At 42.4% G+C, this 22490-nt stretch overlaps 1 protein-coding gene across 1 annotated transcript in view; it reads right to left on the reverse strand.

Annotated features, from left to right (window-relative positions):
• The window catches only part of ADARB2 (adenosine deaminase RNA specific B2 (inactive)), a 355132-nt gene extending 340626 nt beyond the window's left edge, over window positions 1-14506 (reverse strand). The window contains exon 1 of the mRNA XM_033852309.2: window positions 14310-14506. Coding sequence (XP_033708200.1) covers window positions 14310-14409 — 100 coding nt within the window. The 5' untranslated portion in view covers window positions 14410-14506. The remainder of the gene's footprint in view (window positions 1-14309) is intronic.
• Window positions 14507-22490: the final 7984 nt, after the last annotated feature.

Genomic DNA, 22490 nt, shown 5'->3' on the forward strand with positions numbered 1-22490 from the left:
AGTCCCAGGTATGATGCTGTTGAAATGCTGCATCCGTGTCAGACCTGTTCTGGGTTGGGGGCTCAGAGGCCCTTCCATTGGACATAGCCTGTACTTTTATCCACCCTCAGCTCCTCCCTTGACCCCTCCAGCTCGGGGTCTGGAGCCTCCGTCAGTTCCACAAAATGATCGGGGAGGGGTCTAAGGAAATCTGCTCAGGCCACTCCCCTCTCAAGGTCAGTGGCACAAGGCAGCCTCTCATTCTCACTGCTGAAGGTAAGGGATCCAGATTCATTCTCCAGTTATAAACACAATGTCACCAAGAACTGGTGGTTTTTTTACAAAGAAATTTTACAAGACCAGAAATCTACCTGTGTGTGTTTATGTAAAATGATTTTATAAATAAGACGTTGAACAGATGGGAAGAGCAATTTTAGTCCATTTGTGCCAGTGGAGTTGCATATATTCCCTTAATGCTAATATTCCTTTGTTACATTGTGGGAACAGTCTGCTTACTTATGAGGGTCACCGTTATTTAACTGTTTTGTTTCAAAGTTGATACTTCCAGGATCAGTAATCATATGCTGAGTTCAGATGTCCCATTTGACTATTCTCTACCCAAATTTGTTTTGTAATCCACTTTTCATCCATTTACTCAGTGAATTTGAAACAGAATCTATATGTTTACTTGTGGCTTCAAGCTGATTTTGACTTTGTACAGACAGCGCAGACTCTGAGCTAGTTTAATCTAGGAAATGAGAACATTAAACGTATCCTTTATACATGAAAGTTTATGAAAAATATCCTGTGCACAAGCACAGACACACACAAGGTAGTTCAGGATGTTCTCCTTTTAAATCCAGGAGCACAGTAAACAAAAAGGGTATTTAAGTATGATGAGAACATTTTAGAGCGTTCAGATTTAGTTCCAGGGTTACATTGAGTGAAGAATGGTCTTCATTTTCACCGCAAAATATTAACTAATTTGAGTATCACTATAAACGGTGTGCTCATCTAGACATACCTTTTTTGTGTGTGTTGTGTATGCAGAAGTTGTGTATGCAGGTGCTGTGTATGCAGATGTGTATACAGGTGTGTATGCAGGTGTTGTGTATGCAGATGTGTATGCAGGTGCTGTGTATGCAGGTGTTGTGTAGGCAGTGGTTGTGTAGGCAGGTGTTGTGTATGTACGGCACTAGGGCTTTCTATTTTTGTATTTGATTTTTAAAACTAGAATTTAAAATTTCCTCACCTCTAATATTAATTCATTGTAGCTGTTGAATATTTTTACCTTGTACAACAATTAATATTTATTGTGGAGCAAATATGTATTATTTAGATATCTGAAAAATGAAGATAAAAATGAAAAACGTCTGAGTTGGTTGAACCATCTCTAAGGGTTTCTTTAACCTTCAAATCAGATAATTGTGTTGCTGAGGCTATTTAAGCAAATGAAAGCACAGCTGTATATAAATATTTCTCTCTCTATATGTATTTACATATATGCAAATACATGCCCACAAACACATGTTCTTACACACACACACTCACACACATTACGATATCATGAGCTGGCTTCATGCTCTTCAGCATCTTTGTGAAAACGGGAAGCGCAGACCCCACAAGTACCTCACGTCATGCTCCACGTCACGCTCCATGCCACGGCACTCACGGGCCCTGGTGACGTTCTCTGAGATGTTTGCTCAGGGGTCTCCAAGTGGCAATGAGCCCCTCTTTCCCAGAGACCACGTCACCTCATCCTCAAAGTTCCCTCCTTCCAGGGACCTGCATGCTCAACTCCACAGCAGGACGGCAGGTCCTCACCAAGAGCATCTGATTGAAAACCACAGGATCCAATTCAGGTTCTCTCACGACCCAGCTCTCTGCAGTAGCCACTTGTCTCGGAGTCTCACTCCCCTCATCCAGAAATATCCAGAAATAAAGAGGATCTTTAGTTAACCTCTCAGTAAGAAAGGTATAGGACGGTTCTAGTCAAGCAGGAGAAAGAGCCCTCCGTGGGGTGTGTGTGTGCACGCGTCTGTGGGATCCTCCCACCACTTACGCTGTGGAAGAGAACCCTCCTCGGAACATCACGGTTCACACTACCTTTAAGTAGAAATGGGAATCTTCACGGGGCAGGAAAGGAGGACACAAGAGGCCGAATAAGATAAAATCCACGTAGGTTTACATCATCAGATCAGATGGCAACACTCATGACAAAATAATCAAGAAAAAATATTCTGGACATTATTTAATCAAGTCTAACGTTAGTCCAATTCTACAAGCATTTCTCATCCACCAGAGATTTTATGGTTTATATACTAGAGATATCATGGTGATGAAAATGGAACATGAATTTTCTGGCCCTTATTGAGGTGGAGGTAATGTTTCTGGAAAGAGGGCACTGATAACCCAACAGTGTGCTTTAGTTTCAGGAAATGTCTCTAAATGTAAAAAGAACAGTGCTTTCTGCTGTTACGGGCCGAGTTCTGTCCCCCACACATTCACACGTTGAAGCCCCAATCCCCAGGACTCACAATGTGACTGTGTTTGGAGATGGGTCTCTAACGAGGTGATTACGGTAAAATGAGGTCATTGGAGTGGGTCCTAATCCCATATGACTGATGTCCTGATAAGAAGAGGAGATGAGGACACAGACACACACAGAGGGAGACCATGTGCGGACACAGCGCGAGGCAGGCCTCAGGACAATCCAGCCCTGCTGACACCCTGACCTCCATCTCCAGACTCTAGGACTGGGAGAGAATAAATTTCTTTTGTGCTGTTGGTTACAGCAGCCGTAGCTGACTAATATACTCTCTATGTAGACTTTTTTGTATGGTTAACTTAGACTGATAAGTACAAAAAAACTCCTCTATTCTACATTTTATCTTAAAGGTTCATTTGCAGGTCACCTAAATATGAAGATGTTTTGCTAATCACTGAATGACTGTATATATATGCACACATATATGTACGTGAATGTATGTGAAATATATATTTATATATCTCACAATCTTATGGTTCAGATATTGTTCCTACTTTATAGATAAGTAGGTGCAGCAGAGAGAAATTTCTGGAGTAGAACAGTGTAAGTGCTCAATAAATATTAGTGACTAATTTTTAGTTCTTATTGTCTATGGGCCAAATGGGCAGTCGGTTGAATGGCCTCAGCAGAGCTAATTTACACGTGACTAATCAAGACAATCTTGTTGAAAGCTCAAGAGCAGAGTATCAACTAAATGAATCTTTCAGGACTTGTCCTCCCTTGTGTTTTGTTAACCTTTTGGGTGAGGCTAACTTTCTGTAAAATAGACACATCCAGGCTCATGAATGTTTAGTTCATACGCTTTTCCTGGGATGTGGGTAAATTCAATATCCCCCCCTCCTGGACCAGGGAGTCCAGTGATGTCACACCAGGAGTATCTCACACCAAGTTCCTATTTATTTTATTACAAATATATACAAACGAGATGTAGCGTTCAATCCATTGTATGGTTTCAATTTTATCAACTTGCATTTTTTATTGTTTCCCTGATGTTCAAGTTTGGAGACTTTTCTAAGTATCATTATAGATAAATATCAAGTCCTAACTAGTGCAGCCAGCATCACTGTAGCCAAAGTGAGCAGACCACGTAAGTCATGCACTAAAGAATTTTATCTCCTAGTGCTATACACACGTCACCTGCTTAATTAATGTATGTGAAATAGAGAGAGAGAGAGATCATTCCAAGGTCATCTAATAGGTAAGAGATATGAAAGACCAAGAAACATGCTATCTACACAAAAACAAGGGACAGGATCAATGGCTCATCTTTTCCCCAACATATCTTGTGTCCACAGTATTGAGTGGACATGGTGGTGGGAACGCCTCCTATGACTGCTGGGATAAGCCCTGTACCTACTTTGCATCACCTCCAGGCAGAGAGATGCCAACCGTCCCACAAGTTAGACGCCTGGTTTACTCACTTTCTCAGGCTTGGTGCTAGGCTTCTGAACTACACAGATGCACACAATGTTTACCCTCAGCCATGAGGACAGAATGGAATTTTGTGAAATGAGAAGCAGGATGGTGGCTGAGTTTGGGGTGGTGCCTGGTCCTGTCTCGAAGGAGGAGTCCGGGCGCTGGTTGCAGGTAGGATCAATTCAAGGACACGTGTGCACCCACGAGGCAGGAGGGGGTGTGCCTTTGTGCCCAAGGTGCAGGCACAGGACGGAGAGGTGGAGAAGAACTCCTCAGGGTCAAGGGTAGGGGGGCACCAGTCTCACTGAGAAGCACCTTGGGAATTTGTCTGGGTCTGAGGGTTGCACCTCACCCCATCCACACGAACACCCACGAGCGTGACGATCATTGGTGGGGCTGGTTTGGCAAATGGCAGAATGTGCTTGCCCAGCTTCCGGCGGGGGGACTGTGCACTATCTCTTCAGCATGGACTATGGAGAAGCCAGGGCCATGTTCAGATGTGCCGTCTGGCTCTTTCAGAACATTTTCCAGAGCTTCTGTGACTGCTTAATCCCTGCCATTTAGCACGATGGCTGACACATAAAGATGTCCCATAAATGTTTGTTGAATGAATACATTCAAATTTCCATAGCAATGGCTTAAAAATAAGTCAGTCAGTGCCCTTTATAAATTGATTCTGCAACAACCATTTATTGATGGTGTACAATGAGAGAGACTGTGCTAATTTCTGGGACCACACCGAGTACATCTGGCCCCTTGAGAAATCACCACGCACAAAGACAAACGCCCGCCAATCAAACCTTCAGACAATTCCACAAAACAAGAATGGGAGAAGCCACATCCTTCCCTAGCGGTCATCACCCCCAAGGTAACATGAATATCATCCCACTCACACCCCTCATGTGGTTTGTTCCCTGCTGTAAATTGTAGCAGCTCATGTGATCTGTACCCAGTCTCCTTAGAAAAGCCTCCCTTTTACTACATTCTGATTATTTCTTTAAACAACTCATTTCAAAAAGGAAATCAACTTGCTCAGTGAATTTTAATTGAGCAGCTATTATGTTTTGACACTGTGGAGGGGATAAAAAGGCTTAAACCTACAGGAGTTTATATTTTAATGATTTAGTTTTTATACAGGAGGTTTCACCTGCAATGATAAAAGAAATACAATAGAAATTCAATTTTGTAAAATATACGCTAATATTGGGTATTAAAAAAAATTCCCATAGGACCTAACACTATGTTGGGGTCCTGGTGGTCTGTTTTTGTTCCCTGATTTTACATTTGTGTGTCTATATCCCCAAATCCAATACAAGCTCAGAGAGAAGGAGGACCCTGTCGACTTTTTTTCTTTCATCTTTTTAGTTCCTAGTTCTTTGCCCAGTCCAGAGTAGGCACCCAAGGAGACACAATTGCAAATGAATAAAAGGTACTCACACAGGTCCAATACAGCCCTTGTTTGAATACATATGCAATGTTTAAGGCAAACTGCAAACAGAGCAGAACTGGATCTCACGTCCCCTACTTTTCAATCAAGAGCCCTCTCTGTTTTGGAAGATACAGAAAATATGCAGGAATATGAACTCTGATCAGAGCACAGGAAGAAAGACATCTGTAAGTTATTCTCTCTCTACTGTCCCTTCTCCTTCTGTTCAAATCCCTTCATACCGCCATGGTTTCTGTTTCTCTCATTTTATGATGTCAGGGGATAGATTAAGTCTTATTAGAGGAAAAGACAAAAAAGATTTATTTCACATCTTTATGAAATTTTAAAATTTAAAAAATGATGTTTTTCTCAACACTAAAAAGCATGATCATCAACCAAGTTCATTTTTTCACTATTTCTCAAGGAGTTCATGCTCTCAGGATTTTTTCTATACTTAATTTTTTAAATGTTTATCTAAAAATGAGTATATATTAGATTTCTGCTTTTCCAGACAGCTGATGGAGAATCTTTTAATATCTCAATATTCATTATTTCAATAAATGCTTATATGTATTTTAAATCTTGAGTCTGTCATCTGTATATATGTATATATTAACAGTCTACAGAAAGTGCAATTTTTAATAACTTGAACTCTATTCATTATCTACATACAAAAGCCCCAAAGAAATTTAACTTCACTAAAAAATACTTGTTTCTCAAGTGACAACAATAAAATGATATGAACTCCACATTTTTTAAATCTAAAATGAATAAACTTATCATACTAAATGCTTAAGAAGAAAATATCTCCCTGGATTTCAACCAGCCCTGAATAGACCCCCCTGCAGCTCTGAGAAGGGCTGGTACAGTGACACACATGCTGCCACCAAAGCCACCGTCAGGGGGATAGTATTTGCTCTCAGTTCAGTATCGTTCAAGGGCTGTCAAAGTTACTATATTTCCTGTTCTACTGTCTTAAGAGTATTTTTAAAGCTATTATTTAACTTAGGGACAAAGCAATGATTTTTATTTCAAATTCACTTCTTCTTTAGAAAGAAAATTAGCAGCATGGACTCATTTGAATTAAAAAAATTTCTCCTTGAACCGTATGTTTTGAATTAAAAAGTCACTTTCTGTTAGAATTCTGTTAGAATCCGGATGGTCCTTTACAAACTTTCATCCACGGTGTGAATATTTAGAGTTAAAACACAAATAAAATATCTTTATGTCTGTGGTTAAAGTAGGCCTTTCATGCTTTTATTCACCTAAGGAATAGTAAAAGGCAATATTGTTTTGCTCAACATCCAAACTTATAAAAAAATCTTTTAAAATTGTACATGGCTGGCAGTCTCTGAGCTTGTGCACCTTTATGTTTCAGTCCGAGCACAGTCTACTAGAAAGAGAGCATGTTTCCTTTAAGGACACAAAGATTCCACAGCCATAAGCCAAATGCAGGAGAAGCATCTGTTCCAGACAGGGATGAGTGAGCGCAGCCAGACGTGGGGGTAGAGGAGGTCAAAATCTATTTTGCTGACGTTTCTGTCACGTTTATTAAATTGGACTTTTCCAAAAGCAATTAAACTTTTAGGAAATGTTGCATTCATTTTTAAGAGAGGACACCTGTGTACTTCCGATGGACTTTGATAAAATAGTTTTAAAATCAATTATTGGTGTCCTAGGTGTACACTGTGAGCTACTTTATCATGATTCCAAAGTCCTGCTTCTGAGAAACAGAACCGCCCCACTTTTTGTTTGATTTTAACAGAGAAAGTATTTGACTTGGGCTCCAGTTTCAGAGAACTGGGTCCCCCTCTGTCCTATTTTCATGCCATATTTGAGAAATCACCTAAGACATTATACAATGATGAGGCAGATCTTCTGCCTATCGGTGGTAGGAAACAAGAATTAGAGATTTCATCTCAAATAAATGGAGTGGCAAAGATTAATTAAATCTGTAAAAGTCTCCAAAGCACATCCTAGTTGAAGTATTTAAAGGAACACTTTCTATTATGTGCGATCACCTCGCAGCCCTGAGCTAACATCTGGATGTAAGAGTCACCTCTGTATAGTAGAGAGTCCAGAAAGGAAGGACGGCTAATATATTCTGAGCAATATTAGCTGTATTTATCATTCAAATGGTGAAACAGCAGCAGAAAGAAGCTTCAATCTCTTTTGTGAGAAAGTTCTCTGTGGGCACCATTATAAAAGCACTTAGTGGAATGGATGTAACCAGATTTTAGCAGGTAATTACACTGGAAATGATAACTGTCCTATTCCACCTTTTGTTTACACACCAGCTTCTCTCTCTAGTCCTGGGAGGTTTTGATAGTAGCCGGTGTGGACATGAGCTGGAACTTTTTAGCTGCAGGGCACAGCCCCTGTGACTATTCACATTGGGGCTGTGTTAGTAGGTATACAAGAAGGACTGCTCTGTCTGCCTTCTCTGCATCAAAGCAGCCACATGAAGCCACCTCCAGTCCTGTGATTTTACGTGAACACAGCTTAAAAAAAGCTTTTAAAATTTCATCTCTTAGGGATTAAAAAAAAAAATGGTCTTAAAATCTAAAAGTCACCTGATATGTCTCTTCCATCTTAAATGCTACTCTTTATCATTATAAGTGTCCCATTTATTGGACACTATTTCTTAATCAAGCATAAAATGCCCTCTTTAGTATGAATATAAAAGTTATATTACCTGCTTGCTACTTTTTGAGATTTAAAAAATTTTTAACATTAACTTGATAATTTTCATAATTTAAAACAGATGATAGTGAATTTGTGTGTGTGTGTGTGTGTGTGTGTGTTTTATGACACAAAGGGACACTTACTAGTTGCTTTCTTACCAGAAACCAGATACTAGTTGTATTCATTCCCCATCCATGAAATAATAAAATGAAATTATTTTGCTACTCTTCATAGTTAATACCTGTAACTATAATAAAAGATGACTGTCCACAGTGTATGGAGAGAACTCAGGCACTCAGATTAACTCTTTATTTTCAAATATTTATCATTCTTAAGAAAAAAATCAGCTGTCTTTGCAAGTGGCCAAGTTTATTTTGGGGAAAATTACTGATAGCTTAAAAAGCAAACATTTCCACTTCTAGGTTGCCATTTCTTGGATATGGTTCCTGGGAAAATGGATTCACTCACAAATCTGTGGATGGAGGTTTAGGGCTCTCAGAGCTACATTTGCTGTCATGTTGCTTAAACATCAGGAAATCAGAGGCAATAGCCCCCGTCCCCATTCCTTTTAAATAAAATAAACAGGGAAATAAAATTTTAATCACCCAAGAGGGATGTTTGGAACCAAAGCAGTCACATATGCAAGTACAAGAGTCTAGGTTTTAAATTTCTCAGTGTGCCCTCTCCTTCTGTTTCTGGAAGTCCCACAGAAGGGTATCAGATTCACATGTGGATCAAGAATTAAGCAGGCGTTTTCCCCTCTTTCTGAAAGTAATGTCCCTTTCTTTGATAGTGATACATTCTTAAGGGAATTATAATATATTAATAGCGAGGAATAAACAATTCTTTTTGCATAATCCAGTATTTCACAGCATGTATTTCAGTGCAGGAGAACCATTTAACTGAAAAGACGGGTTAATTTGGCTTCACTATTTACAGAGACTCGACAACACGAAACAGGTCTTTGCTGCGCTCAGGCAGTACATGGCTGTGTGGCTTTTTCTCGTGATGTATAAGCTCATGGATACGCTAACACTCAATAGTCTGACTATTTTGTGAAGCACATCGTGCTTTTCATATTTCACTTGACATTCACCTTGTTTTCTTTATTCAGTTTAGTAATGGCTAAAATAAGTGCTTTTAAAATCTTGCTTATCATGTGAAAATTTATCCTTTTAGAAATCTTGTTTGCTAGTAATTAAGAGCTCCATTACCAGTGCAGCATTTAGAGATAATATTTTTAAATGATGAAGAACAGAGTAGTATAATTATTTTTGGGTTTATGAGTTGTTCAAAACTGTCCATATTACAAAAACAGTGCTTTCATTTTCTAGCATTTTAGAAAAAGAAGCAGGCAGACATAAAAAATGCTCAAATGTTTCCACTGTCTTCACTCTGTATATATGTATATAGGTATACACACACAACTACAAACATCTATGGTTTTTAAATTGAACACTGAATGCTTTCAGAGCATAAGTTGTCTCTCCATGCCTCAAGAAAAGAAAAATGCAATTTCCTTATTCTACATTTCCTTACATAATGCTCTTCTGGGACAGCACTTCTGCAATAACCGAATCACCACTATTTAGCTATGGATACGTGAATCTCGTATTTTTATTCTAAATTCAAGTTCACTCATCATATCTAATGCCCTTGAAGCAATCTCAAATTACTGCTATTACACGGGTCACTAGAAACCAGAAGTACTAATACAAATTTTAAAAAGAGAAAGGAAGAAGCCCTCACATAATTAGAGGATGGCGAACAGTTTCATCAATTTAATTTTATCACCTAATCCAGCCCTTCCTCTGGAGCTGTGGGCGAGTGAGGCAAGTGGTGAGCACGGATGCTCGGCTGTGATGCAGGAGTAAGTCCCCAGCAGCCAGGATGAGACCCGCCAGCTACTCTGCCGCCGCGGGGGCTGAGAGCCACGGGCCTCCCACCTTCATCCTTGGCCCATCTTTGTATTTCATTAGCTTTGCACGGAATTCCATTTCACAACAAGCCTGTGTCTGCAGTCCATCTGCTCTACTTATCCTGTTCCTTTTGCCAACTTTTTATCTGCATTTCCCCATGTTCAGCAACCGGCCACTCCTACCTCCTCATGATTCATCAGCTTACTTCTGCAGAGATTTACCCGTGTGTTAGCTTCCAAAATTCACCCTCAATTTTCTAAAACTCTGTGTAACTGATCCCCCTGGAACAGTACGTGAAATTCAAGCATTAACTTAGTTTGCCATCAAATGCCTCAAAAAGACAGGTGGTGTGTTGATGCTGAATTCAAGGGGACCGAGTTACCAAATGATTGTTTCTACAGCATTTAAAATAGTTCTCCAAAGTTCCCTCCCTTTCTCTGTTTTAATGATTGACGCACTTCACTTAAAACCTTGTCTTCCTGTTTACCTCCTGGAACCAACTGAATTAGTATCAGTACCCAATCCATTTCCTAATATGTTTGTATTGAAAGAGCAATCTTTTTTTATTTCCAGAAATTTCAGTCATTTTATACATTGTATATACTCATGGGTCAAATGTTAAAAACATTTTATTCACAAAATTCATTTCACGCCAACACACAGCTTCTTTTTGGAAAACTACTCTCACCAAAGAAAGATCAAGAGAAACAAAAGAGAATACATATACTATTTTAAAAATTAAAAATACACCTATGAAATTCCTCAGGCATATTACCCTGGAGGTATCCAACGGTCCAGAGATTAACTGATAAAAATTTAAGTGACTTACCTTTATATACTACACTATTTTGATGATGCTGCCTCTTGTGCTACCTGCTTGAGTTGATACTAATTTAAGAACCCTTCAACCTTTGCCTTTATTATTTAGGGTTAAAATATATACCTTTTACAATATTCACACATTCAATTCTTTTGTAATACAGGCAGACATTTCTCTAATACAACCACATAACAGACGTGGTTGTGTGCAATCACCCCACATAATTTCACCCAGAACTGTAAATCAGAGCACAGTCTCCTAGAATTCTCCGAGAGAAATGAGCTAAGTGGCTATTTTGTGTGGGCAGGCAGCAGTCAACTCTCCTAAACTACAAGAGCTGCCAGGGTTTTCTGAAAGTCTTTGCATGAAATAGAAGCAGAATAAACTGACGGGTCTCACATGTTACAGGGGAGGCGAACACTCCTTAACCACATGTGTAAAAAAAAAACAACCCTGTCCTTTTCACAGATTTTTTTTAACTGCCTGTTTTTTTCCCATAAAAACGTCAAAATTTGACATTTCTTGTTTGTACAGAAAACGTAAAACATTTATAAATAATTTCTAAGGTAAAGTCCCAACTAAAAAATAACACATGGAGAGAAATGGACAGCATTGGGTCCTAATAAAATAACAGGAGGATTGGTGGGTGGGGAGGTTTGCTCAGTATCCTTTTGAAAGTTTTTCTGAGAGACAAATGCAGGTCTCGGCTAGGTAATACCCAAAGTCATATTCTGTGACTAAGTTTTATTTTTATTTTTTACTTTTAACGATATAAACTACTTTCTGTGTGGTATGGTGACTAAAAAATACCTCCTACAGGAAAAAATTTTACTTCCGAGACTCTGGATCATAGTTAATAATAATGGGAGTATGGTATCAATTCTACACTTATACTGTAGCGACGGAGTTTTTATTTCGGAGCCCATAGATTTTGACAATAAAAAGCATAATAAAGAAATCATAACAAAGCCACTTTTAGAGAACACATATAGCAAGCCAATAGCACTTCGGCTGACAGCTCCAGGAAACTAAAAGTTATGATGCAGCTTCAAAATGACTCTTGTTCATTAGAACAGGTGGAAATATACTTGTCATTGGTCAAAAAAATGAACATTTATTTTAATTTATTTATTCACATACAAAAAGAACTCCTTCTTTGTGCTCACAATCAGTGGCTTTAGTTAGTACTATGTAGAGCCTTACCAAAATTCCTTAACAGCCACCCATGCACGTGTGGATTTTAAATTGTGACAAATATAGAGCTTTATTATTAGATAAGCTTAAAAGCTGAGGCTGTGCTATTCAATTACTGTTATTAAGATTCATGAATATTAGAACATAATTTAAATTCACTATTGTCCTGATAGAAGAGGGAAGAAAAGCATCCGTAATAACTGGGAATTATATACAAACTGATTTATTCCCAGGAAAACGCAAATAAAGATTTAAAGTGCTCTGTCATTGCTGTTTTCTTTTCGTTTGACCACACACACTTACACTGTTAACTTTCCCCTAAAAAGTGAATACTTAGCGGTTTGATTTGACTCATAGACCATGATAAGCTGTCGGCAGATGCCATAGGAAATTTCACCCCGCGGATAAATTTACGCATAACAGGAATTAGCACACACATCCTGATTACCCTTTCCCACTTCAGTTTTTGGCTATAAAGATTAAGAGACTTGGTATATTGAAAACAAAGCATATAAATATTTCATGTAAAATTCATTCTGAATTGTCATAGTTAAGTTTATAGCCAATGAAGTCCTCCTTCAGATTTTCTTGTCTTCCTTTCCGAAATCAAATGCCTTATAAGCTGGCATGACTGACTTTTAAAGGTACAAAAAATGAATTTGGAGAAAGGCACAAATGTTCATCAGCTTATATTTTCTTTCTATAGGTTTTGCTTTATTGTAAAATATTATTCCAGGCTTTTCAATTTTAAATATACTAAATAAAAAGACTGGAAAATAAGAACTCTTGAAGTACACAAGAGAACGTTTCCTTTTTATCTCTTTTAAAAGTTATATTCATTATTAAATTCTGTGATTTTTTTCAATATCATTGTCACTTTCTGTCAGCATTATTTTTGGAAGACATTAACAGATCTGTTTCAGAGTGAAATTTTCAGGTAACAAAGTGAATAGCTGGCATTCATTTTAGCAGCTCAAGAGTTAAACTAGAATGACAGAATCACCCCCTTTGACACCGAAGGCTCTGAAACCTTCCTGGGAAGTTGTCGCCTTGCTCCCTGCCACCCTGACATACAAACATAATTAACGACTGTGTGCTATTGGCATTTATGTCTTCAAACCGCCCGGCTAATTTCTATTATTGGAAGAAGTCGGGAAGGACTTGGGGACTGTTTGAGAGCAGTTAGGAAAAGATGGGGCAGAAGTCCTCTTGGGAGAGGACTTACAACTTCAACCACATCTAACTCTGCACGCTCCAGCAGAGAAACTGGAAAATCTGATACATTTTAGTTGTGTCTTTTCAACTGTTCTTTATGGCTCTCTGGTCACTTAAAAAAAAAAAACAACAAAAAAAACCGCCTTATTTCAAATAATAAGAACTGAACTTTCTCCTGCAGACTCATGATAAGGAGCTGCTGATAACAAGTTCCTCTCTGGGGAAGAGCTGGCAGCCCTGGAAGACTCCTTCCACGCTCCCGTGGAAGGGACACCGGCTAGGATGACATTTCAAGACCGGCCTCCTCTGTGGAGCTGGGCCGGCTGTGCACCAGCCCCTGTGGGAGCCCTGGGCTACTGATGGGACTAACTTCAGGTGGATCCTCTCCAAACAGATCGGGAACCAGGCACAGACACGATGGTGTGTCAGGAGCAACCTGTCATCGGCTGCTTTTTCTCCTTCTCTGGTTTGCAGTTTTTCTCACCCCTAACAAGCTGTAATGCCTGTTTCTCTTTTCATGTATTAATTTCTGCTTATTCCCCCCAGATAAGCCCTGTTTCTCTCTGCAGGTCCCCGTGCTTACAAAACAACGGGTACCACTCTAAATAGAAACTGTCAGCCAACGAAGGGACGCTGTTTCCCGGGTTTGCCCACTCCTTCCTCCAAGACAGTTTGCATGGAAAAGCTGGCACGAGGTCCCGTCCCTCGTTCTTAGGGATGCTGGCTTAAGAGAGGGTTTCCTTTGGCCCCCGAGCTAACGTTGCCTCTGCGAGGGTCAGAGGCAGTGCCGGTGGCCAGCGGCCAGGGAGTGCGAGTCCAGGGAGGGCCCGTACTCCAGTCAAAGGAACAGCCCCGTCCTCAGCCCCTCTCCTCTGCCTTTTGCTGAGCCCTCTGCTCCGTTGGTTCGCCACCCTCTCTGGGCTTGCGGAAGCCCCGGCATTTACAAAGGGATCTGAACTCCAGAGCCGAGCGCTCTGCTTTGTACCGACCGACATCCCACCAGCGTCCTGAAGTGAAGCTGCTGGAAACTGGCAAAGCCCACAGACAAGAGGAAGCGGCGCAGCGCGGAGAGTTCGCGGCAGACGGCGCAGAAAGCCGGCTCCTTACCTTTGCGCTTGGACCTCCTCCTCCTCCTCCGCTTGGACTTGCATTTCAGTTGACTGCTCAGCCCTCCGGACCCTCTGCTGGTCCCCAAGACCGATGCCATGGCTGGGACCCGGTAAGTGGAACAGGGCAGGAATCCTTTCTTAAACAATTTCACCTTTCCTGCTCTTGTCGCCCGCCGCCGCCGTCGCCGGTAAATGCGTCTGCAAATCAGGGAGCAGGTTCACTTTTTAGGACTGAGCACTCAAGCGCTCCCGCCCGCCCTCCTCTCTAATTGTTCTCTGTCACTTGTTTCCAGCTGGGCTGAGAGCCGCGATCTAAGCTCCAGTACCAAAGCGCTCTAGGGCCGGAGGGACCGCGAAGGAAAGGTGCGCCCGGCCCAGGCCCCCCCTCCTCCTCTTCCCCCTCTTCCTGCCCCGGCAGCCTCTCTTGATCTGGGCTCCAAACGCAGGGCTCTACTTTGGCACCTCTGCTAGTTGTTTGGCACCAGCCACTTTGAAGCCAATCACGCAGGGAGCTTGTCTATTTGCTGCTGCAAAGTCTAATTAGATCCAATCACAACTGTCTGCTGGCTCTGACATCAGCACCACCAGCCCTGTGCATGCCCTGTCAGCTTGCAAACTCAGCTCCCATTTGGACGGATGGAGCTGCCCAGGACCCGTGGAGAGGGAAGGAGATTGCACAGGAGGGAGGGAACAGGCAGGCTGAGCCAGCTTCTCAGGGAGAAGCCTGAGGGGCAGCTTGCAGAGGAATCTACCCCGGATCCAGGCTTCCTGCTCATACCAAAGGGACAGGGCATTACCCCTCTGTGCGCTCAGAAAGATGCAGAGACTGCATCTCCAACCAAACAGTTTTTAACTAGTGAATCCGTTATAATGCTTGTGCGTCAAGGGGAAAGTCTCTAAGAAATACCAAGCTCTCACTTCCTCAGAAAGGGGCTAAGGTTTGCAGTTCCCCGGGAGACAGCCTCTTAGGGGTATTCATTTTTCAGAAACTGCATGTTTGTCTGTTTGCTTGTTTTGCTTCTTCCTTCATATCCCTTGGCTGTCACCTCTGCACAAGAGAAATACTGCATAAAGACGTAGGTGTTCGGATCTGAGTCTGATTTTTAAAGCGAGGGATTTCAGTAGGTTGCTCTATTTAGGGAACAATGAAATGAAAGGCAGAGAGGGCTTTCATCTAATAGTTTTATTGCCAAATGTAACATTCGGAAGAAAGTAATATTTACAAGGAGATGGATTGCAAATTGAACTAGTTTTGAACCGTTTTTTCAGGGTTATCCTATTTTTTCGAGACTATGCTTATGCAACCTTAAACATCTAAAGTAAAATATAAAAAGGAAAGTAATCCAGCCGTCGTCATTGCATTCTGCATTTAAATCACATAAGCTATTAATTATAGTAGTAACGGTTTGGGAAAAAATCCACTCTAAAAGTCATTAGCATTAACACGATGATGTGAAAATGGCACACAGATTCTTCTATTTCCTACTTTACATACACCATTTTCAAGCTCCTTATGGACCTAGAAATTTCCAGATAATTTTCTATGAGGTAACAATACTCTCTCTAAGGAACGCTGGAAGCAATCAGGATGTTGGGATATGTTGCTATGTGGTGAGCTGCTGGATCCTGGCTCAGTTCTCACTGAAGAGAGGGAGAGAGGAGGGCATCTGATTTCAAATCCTAACCCCACTGCTCTGACTTTGGGCAAGTGATGTAAACTATGCCTCAGTTTCCTCATCTGTGAAATGGGGGTAATCACAAAGCTGCCTCTCAGGTTCATTCACCCTTGAGAATCAGTATAAACAGTGACTGGTGCATACTAGTCACTTTATGATTATTTAGTAAATCAATCCAATAAATAATTTTGAAAGAATGAGCACATTATTACAGGTCGGGCTCAGAAAGCAGGGGCTTGTGTATTTTCCATTTAGGAGTTTAACTGTCTGGCTCATTTCAGGCTGATAAATGCAGTCACACCAGGGTCCCTCTATGTGCCAGGTTCAGCCATTTCCTTCCACCGACAACACAGCCCAATGCTGCTGCTAATTTCTAGAGAATGCTGGAAAAGCGCACTGCCCGCCTACTTACTCTCTGTGGCATAAAAGGTATTGGAGAGCATCAACTGTTATCTGGAAACACAGTTGTAGGACTCCCCCTGTGGAACCTCTGAGCTTCCACAATACACCTGTACTAACCCAGAGTTTCCTTATATAGGCTTTTGCCAAAGACCAGTCCCTGAGTTCAGAAGCCAAGGGAAAATGCTTTGGGGAGAAATACAAACAGCTGCACCTTCCAGCCTGTCTGCATTGATCAGGGCCCCCTCGCATCCCATCATCAAAGATGCTGACTGCGAGGCCCTGGTATACTGAATCCCCTTTGTTGGAGAGTGGGTGTGGTTATCGGAGGATCCAGCTTCCAACCTTGGGGAGGGGGCTGGTCAAGGCAGCAAAACTAAAACTGGACTTCAACACTTAGTTTAAATCCTGATTTGAAACTTGGTCAAGATCAAAATCTTGGCTAATCTTTACCTTTCTTAAAGTTCCCTCCAATTTGGTTATTTCGGGGGTATAATTTATGCAAACGTTATTTTTGCATAGATAGGTGCTACTTTCTGTTTTTTATTTATTTTGCATAAGATCATGCATAATAGGTAAGGCAGGGCACACTAAGGCCCAGCAGCAGCCATGAAGTTGTATCTCCTTGGAGGAAAGGCTTTTGAACAAGAAGCTCAGGTTGACACACTTTTTGACGCAGGACGGCAGGAAGTGATCAGTGCTCACAGGCTTCCTATGAGCCTTTTTGCCTTCTATCTGTTTCTAGATCACTTCAGCACAGCTTGGCAGCTTAAAACGCTGCACAGAAGTTGGAAGAGGATCAGGTGCCCAAGTCACCCTACTGGCCATCAGGAGATGTTGCTGGTGTGTGTCTTCAGCCCGTCTGAGCCAGAACAGAGAGCTGGGAGTGGGGGGCCCCAGCAGGCTGGGGGCTGCCCAGACAGTCACATGTGACCCACATGTATCTGTGCGGGGCAGCTGGACAAGGACAGAAGGGAGGGCTGGCAGAGCCTGGAGGGAAGCGGTATCCTCATGCCGACACTGCCTTTGTGCTGAGGAAGGTGTGGCTTCAGTCAAGGCTGGATGGGGTCCCCGTGGGCTGCTCCCAGCACCCCAGGATTTCCATCCTGGGTCTTATCAGGACTGTAATTGCATAGCTGTTCTGGGTGGTGGTTTTGTTCGTTTCTCAAATGTCTCTCCCTCCTTAGGCCCTACGAGCTGTGAGGGGACCCCCGTGCCGGGTCTGTGGTCCAAGCACACGTGGGGGACATGGAGCCAGCCCAGATCGGATCTGCCCCTGGTTCAAGACACGTTACTGAGTTTATACGGAGTCTGGTTAGATTTTCTCAAATCCTCCTTTTACCCAGGAGGAAGCTGAGGCTCAGAAAATTTAGGAAATTTGCCCAAATTAACCGAGGTTAGAAGGAGGCTCTCAATGGGATCATTCCAACTGTGATTTTTACCACTTTCCTCTGCTCACTTTTACGCTAGAGTTGGAGACCCAGTAACTTTGTGAACTTCTGTAAGCCTTCTTGGAGAGAGCTGAAAATATGTTAAATAGTGTTTCTGAGCTTCAGTGAGCGTATATGTGTGTGTGATTGATAAATACAGAAATAACTCAGCTCTCTCCCTATATACGTGTATCGTTACATCTGTATCTGGACACCTCTTTCTAGATGGGCATCCAGACACAGATGTGCACGGTGTGAGTGAGGAGCCGGTGGCACTGGGACATCCACTGGTGCCGAGTACAGCCGCAGGGACCTGTGAGTGTGCTGATGGCTCTCAAGGGCCCTGTTTACCTTTCCTTCTCAGAACAAACCTGGGGTATGGACATGGAAGACCTTATCATCCTAGTGTCCCCCTGAGGTCATGGAGGCTCAGCGTGCGGCAGAGTCTAGGCCAGTGTTATATCACTAGACAGAGGCAGACCCAAGACGTCTAGAACGTTCCAATGTATTCCAGGAAGAACACAGATCAGAAAACTCACACTCACACGGACAATCTGACTTTCCATTTCTGCAGGAGAGGAACCTGAGGCCTGCGCCAGGACACCGGGTCACAGTAACTGCACCTTCTCACCTAAAGGCAAGTCCCCTTTCCCTTCCTGTGTGTCCCCGCTAGACTCCTGGACTCAGCATCTGTGGTTGATACCAACGTACGACTTCTCTCCTTAATACATCACAACGTCTGCATTTCCAGTCAGTCAAAAGTATTGTTAACTTGGTTTCTTACAGATTTCCAAAAACAAATAACTCCCACAGAAACAAACTGGACTTATTTAGAATCCAAATTTCAGTTAATCTTCCCTCCCCCATCAGACAATTTCCCCCAGGTGGAAAATAGCAGGACAAAGTGTTACCTGGAGGGATCTATGTTTGCTGACTCACAACATCGTCATCTACGACACTAAATCATTCCTTTTCACAGACAGAGAAATAGCATAAGAGGGCTTTTTTACTCTTTCATCTTCAGCCATTGTTCTTCAATTTAAATAACTCACATTAAAGAAGTTGGGCATGAGACCTGCAAGTACTAGGAAAGAACACATCCAGATGACTTGCTGTGACTTATTCTTATTCTCATTCAAGGTGTGGAAGCAACCTGGCAAGAAGGGGAGGGGTGTGGAGAGGTCTGGGCACAGAAGAGAGCTCTGAATGTGAGAATGCTCTTTATACAATGTTGCTACTAGAATTATCATTTCCTTTGTTCTTTTTCTCCTCCCAGGCATGCCTGTGATTTGAGAGAACACCAAATGCATTCTTTTCAATTTCCTGAAGGAACCTGGTATACAGCAGATTTGCAAAGATACTTTTTCAGAGCTCCATGTGCTGCTGATTATTTCTATGTGAGCTCCTAGATCAAATAATTTTGGCATACAGAGTTTTCTTTCTTGGTCAATATCACAAATTTTAATTTACCAAAGTATATCTTCCAGCTAAAACTCACCTGAGTTCTGTATTAATGTTTAAAGGATACTTGGAAAATACTGGTAAAGAGAAAAAAAGATCCTAAATTTGCTACCACCAGACCAGACTTCACGTTCTACTTATCTGTGCACTATGCCTACTTCTGGAAAAGGCATTTAACCCTCCTGAGCCTCTTCTGTCAAATGAGGGGAAATGACACCGCAGAGCTGCTGGGAACACCGAATTAAGAACAAGCACACCAAGTTCTTTGCAAAGGGATCCTGAAACACTAAAGTCACTTCAGGTGCTTATTGTCTTTCAACACACAGTGCACTGATTTTAACCACTGACTTCCCAAGACCAGGAAAAGTATTCAAATCAAGATGGCCTTTGCAATAAAAGAAGATGGTCTGCCACTGCGTGGGTCCCGAGGGCACCCCAGGCCCTGTCTATGATGCCATACAAGTGACCTTGAGGCATGAATCTTTCCTCTGGGCTAACTGTAGCGTTGATTCCATTTCTTCCTAGGATGCAGGTTGCCAGCTACAAGACAGCATCCAGAATCAGCGTTTTATGATCTCTGTGACCTTTGGGATAAAGTGTGGCATCTTACCACTAAATGTTTGTGCAGGATATGAGAAATAGGGACCTGAAATAATCCTCTTCAACATTACGGATAGATTCAATAACTTACATTTACATTTAAAATGCCCTTGGTTGCTAGTTTCAGAAATGTGAAACCTCAATATTTTATTGAATCATAAAGAATTACCACTATTTAAAGCTTCCTTAATGCACACCCTATCCTAGATTTTCCCTTGTGTCTTAAACCAATACAGTTCAAAGAGTTAATTTTTTTTTTTTAATGTTCCAAATCTTGTCTTGGAACCAGTGATTTTCAAAACGAACAATGTCATATCCCCAGAGTGCTGTGTGTGACAGCATGAAGACAGGAAGAAAAGGAAACACAGATGGAATTAATGGTTTGGGGTGTTAATCAATGTAAGAAATTGAAAGGAAGGGAAGGGAGCCTGTCAGGAATACATTTCTGGTGTTCAAATTGGGGTGGGCTGATGCTGTGACTTTATTTTGATTCTCTTCCTGATGTTTAAAGTCTAAACACTTCATTTCCTCCTCTGGTTTCCTGGATTCTTCCCTTGCCTGGGATATAGGCTGTTCACATATTACGGATCTTAATTTGCTGTTTACCTGGTCTTTTCCTTACCTCTGCCCACAACAGTCACAGGCAGAGAAATGAAAGGACATTGACCTATCCCACGCTTCAGATGGTTTGAACCAGGATCTTTGGACCATTTATGGAAATATTTTTTAAACACTTGCTCTATAATTCCCTACTTTTGGTCAAGGCAGGGAAAGGAAGAGTTAGGAAAACACTAGAAGGAAGATAAGGTGGGCTCCTTAGTGGGTTTAGAACAGGGATGGGCACAGGGGAGATGCACGGCTCTGGGTGGCCATTTCCCAGGACACTGGACACCCCTGCCCTGGTGTCTCCTGCCCTAGCTCTGGGGAAGGTCATGAAGACCCTCAGCCCAGGCCCCTCCTCCTTTCTGAGCCCTCCTGAGCTTACATATGAGGAGCGTCGGCAATCACAGCCGACGGCTCGGCAGGGATGGGGGTGTCACCATGAGCAAAAACCACTTAATATAATCCCATCACTGAGTAGATGTGGTCCCTGTGAAAAGGAACTAGACATACTGGCAAAAAATATAATTTGGTTAGAGGAGATCTGAGCAAACAAGAATGTGACGAAGCTGACGCTCTCAGACAGCCAGCTTTGTTGTCACCTGTCAATGCAAGATGTGTGTTTGAAGGTCCCATGGCTACATTCCACAAAACGCAGCATTATTCTTTTATTAATCAAAACCCTGGGCCCAAACAGAACAGCCCTTGCTCTTAGGACTACTATGTGCTGGGAAAATCACTCATCCCCACTCATTTCCATGGAGAACAGCAGCACCTCCCCACTCCATCACAAAAGAGATGCAGGAAGAACCGAAGACAGTGAGGAGTGTGCCCACAGAGACCGTCGGCCGAGTGCATGGACGACGGACACCTTCCCTGGGTCTCTCTTGGTCCAAAGTGAAAGAGAAAAAGCTTATCAAAGCCTTTTTCCAGGGAAGCCATTCTTCTCAGCCTGACTCTGGAAAACCTGGGCCTTCGTCCTGGCCCTGAGCTTCACAACTATACAGGTCGTCTTGGGGATGCCCTGACATCGTCTGAGCACGAAGCTGCCTTTCCAGGAACCGTGGCCACGTTTTCTTCTTCGTACTTCTAGTGCCCACCAAGTTATTTACACAGCAATCCTGCTTTCCACATTCCACCCAGGGACATTCCCGGAGGGGCATTCTGCACCACAGAGCGCAATCCCCTGGACGGGGCCACCTGTGTGCCAGGGAAGCACCGTGGAGATGAGAGGGGCTAAGATTTGTAAAAGTTGTTGGAATGGTGGAAAGCTGTGTGCAAATACAAGACAGTGTTGTTATTGACATGAGCCAGCCTTGTTTCACCAAACTCCTCACTGGTCCACAGACCTGTGGTGCCTGGACCACCAGGACCGGGCAGTGCTGGGCATGGTGTCCACAGCACAGTCGGCAGAGCTGGCCTGACTCCTCTCCTGCCCAGCCATGAGCTTCAATTTCGTCCCTGGCAGGAGGCAATGCCCATCAGTGTCCACTGCTATGGCTGTTGTGAAGTTGAACTAATCAACTCTGTAGAGCAAGTAGACCAGCACCTGGCACAGGCACTTGTTAATAATGGTGGGAGTTACAGGGCACTCCTGGCATCACTCTGACATCAGTGTGGAGCGTCACTTTCACACCAGGTTTGTAGCCTTGGGAAGGTAAGCGTCTTTCTTCCACCTTCCAGATCCCGCCCTTCACTGCGTATCACAGACGGCAGGTGCCTGGACTCCTTTCCCTCTTCCTAGGTAAGCTTTGAACTGGAATAAGGTGAGGCTTTAAGGGAACACGCTGACTTCATTACTTCCTCAATTCCTGCTTCTCTTATAGGATCCTTCTCTTTACCAAAAAGCATCCTTAAAAGATACTTTGGAGAAGTAATGGGAGAAGGATTGCAGTCTTTGAAGAAGACAGGATGCAGGAAGGAGACAGTGCAGAAGCATCCCAGGAGAAAAAGGTTGAGTATGAGGGAAGCTAAGAGCTGGGAAGACAAGTGAAACCAAACCAGCTCCCCTAA

The sequence above is a fragment of the Tursiops truncatus genome, chromosome 2, assembly GCF_011762595.2.
Source record: "Tursiops truncatus isolate mTurTru1 chromosome 2, mTurTru1.mat.Y, whole genome shotgun sequence".
Classification (NCBI taxonomy): Eukaryota; Metazoa; Chordata; class Mammalia; order Artiodactyla; family Delphinidae; genus Tursiops; species Tursiops truncatus.